At 41.0% G+C, this 6,843-nt stretch overlaps 1 protein-coding gene across 1 annotated transcript in view; it reads right to left on the bottom strand.

Annotated features, from left to right (window-relative positions):
- LOC102677316 (laminin subunit alpha-1) overlaps positions 1-6,843 on the bottom strand; it is a 155,899-nt gene that overhangs the window by 120,932 nt on the left and 28,124 nt on the right. Inside the window, exon 2 of the mRNA XM_031512032.1 lies at positions 1,469-1,776. Within this exon, the coding sequence (XP_031367892.1) occupies positions 1,469-1,776 (308 nt within the window). The remainder of the gene's footprint in view (positions 1-1,468; positions 1,777-6,843) is intronic.

Raw genomic sequence — 6,843 nt, 5'->3', positions numbered from 1 at the left:
AAAAAAAAAAAATAATCGAAGCATCATTGCAAGCGAGTATAAACTCTCTCATTGATCCAGTATTCCATATTTCCCGCAACTATATTAATAAAATTTTTATTACAAATATATCGTATTAAAAAACACTCGTTAACGAAGCATATTGATTAATTATTATACCGAGAAATCACCTTTCACAGTTCCGCGATTACTCGTCAAAGATATCTCTCCTCCGTGGAGGGATTAGCTTTGGCAATCGGTATCCAATTAGAGGCCGAGCCTCTAATTACACTCCAAGATTTCGTCTACCTTAATCGTGTCCATTATTCAATTTTTATTCTCTTTTATTTAACGTAACGATAGTTATGTCGATAATTATTCATTGATTCGATCACGCAACAAACGATCGTTTCAAATTGATCACAAAAATCGTACCGTTAGGCATTCTAATTTGCTAATAAGAGAATCCTTGTGCCTCTTGTGTGACCATTATCACGGAAGCGGGACGCACCATCGCAAAGACCGACTCGACCACTCGAACTGGAACTCGATGCCAACTTGCTAACGACTTCAAGAATATCTTTCGTTTCGTTAACATTGTATCTCAGTACTCGCGCTATAAATTCTATTCCCCGAATCGCGCATACGTCCCATACATTCCGAACATCTTCGAGAATTCGTAAACGTAACTATCTCCTCCATTAACGAATTTTAATCTTTGTCTCGAATACATACAAAAAAAAAAAAAAGAAAAAAGAAAAAGTTCTCCTTTTCTCGCTCAAGAAGAACATTCCTTCATTTCTCACTTTCTCGACCCGTTCCCTTCCCCCTCCCTCATCGTCCTTATTACCAAACAGAGGAGGAGAAGGTTTGCGCCGCTCGTTAAAACGTTTTTCGCCCGCCAATTTGCTCTCTGGGTCCCCAGGTATATATATATATATATATATATATCCCTGGGCTTTGCTCGCTGCACGCGAAATTCCGAGAAAGGGGCCAGAAAGTACCCACGATCTCTCCTCTAGTCTCCCTCCCTCCCTCTCTCTCTCTCCTATCCATCTATCTCCCTTTTCCCTCCTCCCTTCTCTTCCATTCCGCTTTCAAGGGCATAAATTCGTAAATAAAGAGAGGAGTCGGAGGGTACAATGCGAGAAACGAGGGCTAACGAGCTGGGGGAAAAGCGACTTTACGATTTTTCGGAAGGGACGGAAGGGACCTGTTGCCGACACATCTACAAGGCGACCCTTTAATGGCCAACGTAACGTGAAAGACTCCACTCGAGTTTCGAGGGGGAAGAGAAAGAGAGAGAGGGAGGAGAGGGTGGATAAATCGTATATACCGGCCTCTTCGAATAAAACTTTGAATAAAACGCGGTTTTCTCACGTCGTACACTCGCTGGTGGACTCCATCATCTTCCCTTTCGAACGTAGGGTGGGCATAGAAGGAGAGAACGGAGGGATTTAATTCGAGAAGCGAAAACTTCTTTTCGTACCTGTTTCAGGTCGAGAACTATAGTGACGTACTCGTAGCGGTCTCCCCTGGCCAGGGTTGGGCTCTGCCACCACTTTCCAGGGCTCGAGTCGAGTATGTTGCTGATGTTGTGCCTCTTGCCGGGATCCGGGCTCCTCGCGTCGCAGACCCCGCACCTCGACGATTCGGAAGGTTTGCAGAAGGTTTCCGGCCCTTCCTCGCCGCAGGTCGCGTTCACCGAAATATCCGCCTTCGCGGCCACGTTGAACGTCGACGGAAATATCCCGCCACTTTTCAGACTTCTGTTCATTCCGTATAGCGCGGAATGGCCTGCGAATAACAGGAAATAAATTAGTCGGGATTAAAGTGTAAAATTTGAAAACGTTGGAATGATCATTGGATAATTATCGTTGAAGGAACTATCCAACGAGGAAACTAACTTTCGAAGTTAAAAATATTCCTTGCTTACTTCGAATGACTTTTTCAAGAAAAAAAAAGAAAGGAAAAATATAACATTAGTTTAGTAACAGTCGAACTTTCGTATCTAGATTATAGGCATCTAGATATAATACAATCGTCGAACGTAAAATTCTTGTCAGCGAGTTTGTTCCACTTTCGATACTTACTTCAAAAAATAAAATATTAGTTTGATAACAGTCTCCTATCTAGGCTCAATAGACACACAATCAAACGTAAAATTCTCTCTAGCGAGTTTGTTCCACTTTCGATATTTATTTCGAATGGAAACAGGCAATTTTTAAAAAAGAAAAAAATATAAAAGATTAATTTGATAACAGTCGAATTGCTAGACTGAATAGGCAACTAGACACACCGTACAATTAAACGTGAAATTCTCGCTAATGAGTTTGTTTCACTTTCGATACTTTCGTATCTATTTCGAAACAATTTTTAAAAAAGGAAAAAATATAAAACATTAGTTTGATAACAGTCGAAGTTTCTCGTTTACTCGATACCTAGGCAAGTAGACACAATCGTAGGTACAATCACAGTCGAACGTAAAATTCTAGGAAACACACGGTGTACAAATGACGACAGAGGAAACTGACGTTGAGAAACGGTCGATCCATCGTTCGGTTGTTTCCTCGGGATAAGTTGAGTACTTACACATGGACAGGTTTTGACAGGGCTCGCAGCACGGAACCAGTCGCACACGAACGAGCAACGAGCGTGGATCGGCGAACAGGTTCACCGTGCACACCTGAGGCAGGTTAAACGTGCGTAATCGACACGCGAGAGTCTGTGCCGTGTCTAAGGAACGTGACGGCCGATCGTGTCGCCGCCAATCATCGGATGAAACCTATTCCTCCGCCAATTCTCTTCCGTTCGGAAATTCTTGGCGTAGGAGAAGATACAATAAGAAAAAGTTTGTAAAGTTATGACAGATTTAAATTAACTGTGATTCGATGTTCCTTGAGTATCTTTGTCCTCCCATGATTCTTTTAATATTCAAGATCGTCTTAAGATTTTGGCAATTATCGTTCGTTTGAAATATCTATATTTCTTGCTAATTAAATTAGGCTCTGTATTATCGTTTATCGTATTATCGAATGTTTAATTTTTCGTATTTTCTTCGAACGGAGATCGATCTCTGTGACACTCGTTTAATTCAAAGTCAACACCCAACAAATTATGGATTTCAGCATTCTGAGCATTACACGATATCAGATGAAAGAGGGAAGATTTTTCAGATGGCTGGTTAATGATTGTGCCGAGTGTAAATTATGCAATGGCCATCGCGCGTATAGTGTATTGGCGAGGAGGAGTCGGAGAGTGGACTCCGAGTCGCTTTGAAATGCAAATGCCCTGATTCAGGAGTTCACCTAAAGAAGAATGTACGAATCTCGGCGCTTCGTTTTTTTGGAATTCGAAAAAATTATTTACTATTCGCGTATCAATAGATCGCATACGATAACAAAAATCCAGAATTATATGGATCTTAACTTACATAAACTGAATCTATACAAGTTTCTTATAAGATCCTATTTATTTGGATCTCACAAAATTTAGAATTCCAAGTATTCGAAACGTTTAAAACATTAAAAAATCCAAATCCTTACAAAATTTTCTAAAATTTAGAATTCTAAGTAAACATTTAAACTCATTAAAAAATCCAAACATTCTTACAAAATTTTCTAAAATTTAGAATTCCAAGTATCAAACGTTTTAACATCGAAGAAATCCAAACTTGAATCACTCGACTGCTACATAGTTTTTTAAAGTTTAGAATTCTTGGTAAAAAAAAAAAAAACTTAAACCTACATCAAGAAATGTGTTGAAAAGTTTAACACAAAAAATTATCGGTAAATCGCTCTCTGTGATCCAAACTAATTAAAGTAAAAACGTTTCGCACACATTCCATTCCCCGACTTAAAGAGGACTCGCGTATGACTCAATTCTGGTATCTAGATCCATTAAATTTCCCAATCATCTCCGCTTTTTCTCTCTAACAAGCGCGCTGATTCACGCGATCCAACGATCGATTTCCTGGCCCCTCGGCTGCCTCTTTTCCCGCGTCAACGGGAGTCACGCCTACGGTCCTACGGTCCCCCCCTTCCTCCCCTCCACTTTCGTTCGATCTTATCTGAAAAGCGGAGAGCCCCAGCCCCGTCCCCTCGTGGAATTCTTCGGCCGCCTTCGTTTACCACAAAGAAACGGACGCCTCTTCGCATATCGAGATGAAATCGTAGCTCGGGAACGCAACCGCGATCCACGATAATCGATAAATGCCTCCGAGACAACGGGGATCACGCTCTCCATCATCCTTCTCGATCCTCACGATTCTCTCGCTAGTTAGCCGCATCTTTGGCGTAACGAAATCTCGAGATCGCTTCCGACGTGTCGTTTATGTCGAAGCGGCCATTGCAATCGAATCGAGGTTTCGGCCGATCGATTTGAACGAAACGAGAGAGGATCGTCGATTATCTAAAGTTACCACGATTTTATAAAAAAAGTTGCGAAGAAAAAAATTCTGTTTCGAGAATCTCGAGTTTCGAGTGAAATGAAGGAGAATTTTATACCAAGGAAAAATATCAGAATCTGTTTCCTTTTATTTTTCAAAAATAACAAAGGATCGGCAATTTTATAGAAACAATATTGAAGAAGAAATACTTCCATCAACGAAGTATAGGCAATTTCGATCGTCTAAAATCGGAGAACAAAATAAAAACGAAGGGTTAATTGGAAGGATCTTTTACTCCGTGTAAGGTATGGTTAAATACGCGGATGGTTGCGCAAAAGCGGCGGAAAAGGAACAGATCCTGGTGGTAGCGGCATTGTGTTTTGTCTCGCCGCCAGAAACCGGCCTGTTTCGCTCCCTTTCTCCCGTGCGCCAGGGAGACTCGAGAGCCCGCCACGAGTGACTGATGACGACAGAAATAACCCTGTTCCATCTTTCCGCCGGCGCACGTGTCCACGTTCGTGAGCAAACCTACGCGAAAACGACGCCGGCCAACACGGTGTGCAGCCGGAAACAGAAGGAAACGAGCGTGCATCGCGCGATTTGCGTTCGAGATGGAAGATGCCGATGGATCGAAACACGCGAAATATTCCAGGTTTAAGAATGGAATCGAACGATCGCGTTAATTAAATCGAAATTTGAAATTTTGAAAAGATTAATGGAGTAATTAATGATTGGTAAGAAGGGGTGAAAGGTTTTTAGAGATTTAAAAATCGAAAATTTTTTCCTTATATTTTGGCAAGAAAATGCCTCGATATTCAAAAGTTAAATTTCCGAGCAAAATTTAAGCTTCTTAAAATTCTTACTGATCCATTCTCCAACAAGGTTAAAGTTCTTTCTTTCTTTCGTTGCTGAAAATATTTACCGCTCAAACCACTCGTTTTACCAATTACTTTGACGTCGAGGTGAAACACATTGCAGAGATATATGCAACTATTCGTAGATAACAAAGTCAATGGATCTTATTCTGCGCGTTATTAATTACAGATACAATATCGCTTGATTAGCATAAAAACGAGCGATCCTTTCATAAGTAATTGTATATCTCGTACAGCTGTACGAGGAATTGTAAAGCGTGTATTGCATTTCGATTCATTATGCAACTATGCATTGGAAAGGTGTAATCGGATTTGTTCGAATATAATTCATAATAAGAAATTGGCGTCGATAGCATGAGAGCGTTGTCTTACGTTGCACACGGGCGTTCGTGACAACATCAACTAAATCATAACGATATTTCGGAATTGAGATTAACTCGAAGAAAAATGATTTCACCAGCATCGTGCGTACGCTCGCAACATTGTGAACATCACGAGTGATAGTATTAAACTTGTTCAACAGGTTGCTAAGAGATTGTACACTGTCGCATTACGCGGAATTAAGAAAGTCGACGGACAATATAAATTTTATTATTTTTACGCTATGTAAAAATAAACGATTTTAAAAAAAAAAACAAAATTGTATAATAAAATGGAACAGTTATTCGCAGAGATATCTTTATATTATTGCAAATGATTCCAACATCGATACGGTTAAATTATTATAGTGGGAGAGTGATAAACGAAGAGAGGGAGGAGCAAAGATAAAATCTATTTTCACGAAAAACAGCACCGCGATGACATCAAACCTCCCTGCGATTCCCGTGCCATGAATTACCGCGGAACACGGTGGACTGAATCATCAAAAATACTAATGGCACTAAAATATACCGCGCGCACTGTATAGCGTTAGAGTAGTAGAGGAGATCGAAGATACTATGACTCACGTTTACGGTTCGTTTAACTGGTTACGAGCTCATTGTCCTACGCTAAATTGTTCTATTCATGATCGCGTCGATCGGGCACAGCCAACGAAATGGAGAAAAGATTCGAACGAGTTCCCTCTTCCATCGTTCTCCTCTTCGAATATTCGATCGAATATTTCTATAAAATTATTATAAAAGAAAAATAGGGAGGACATAAAATTTCCCCTTTCTTTAGAAAAATCAAAAATTCCCTTTAAAGGGAAGGAAAAAGAATCGAAGAAAATCGACGAGTCGAAAAAGACACGTCGACGAAGATGGCAGCAAGTTGGTTAAAAATATCAACAGAGGAGGTGTCTAACTCATCTCTAGACTACTCTCCGGCTGTCAGTGGCCTCGCCATAGCGATTTATGTCCCGTTAAACGAGCAAAGCCAAAAGTGGAGGACGAAAACTTTTTCCAAAACCTCGTCGCCGCCCACGCGTTCCCAAAGCCGAATCCGCCTTCCCGAAAAGCTCCTCTTCCAAGGAAGAGCGCTTCTTCGAGAAGCCACGTTTTCGTGTTCACGATAACGTGTTTACAAAATATCCAGCGGAGGCATGGAGCCACATGCCGATGGCCCACGAATGGTCCCTCGCACGGTGGTCCTTATGACTAATAGCCCCGGTGGCCGTGGCTT

This window comes from Apis dorsata, unplaced genomic scaffold, assembly GCF_000469605.1.
Source record: "Apis dorsata unplaced genomic scaffold, Apis dorsata 1.3 scaffold_32, whole genome shotgun sequence".
Taxonomy (NCBI): Eukaryota; Metazoa; Arthropoda; class Insecta; order Hymenoptera; family Apidae; genus Apis; species Apis dorsata.
This window is presented reverse-complemented; position numbering and strand designations above follow the sequence as displayed.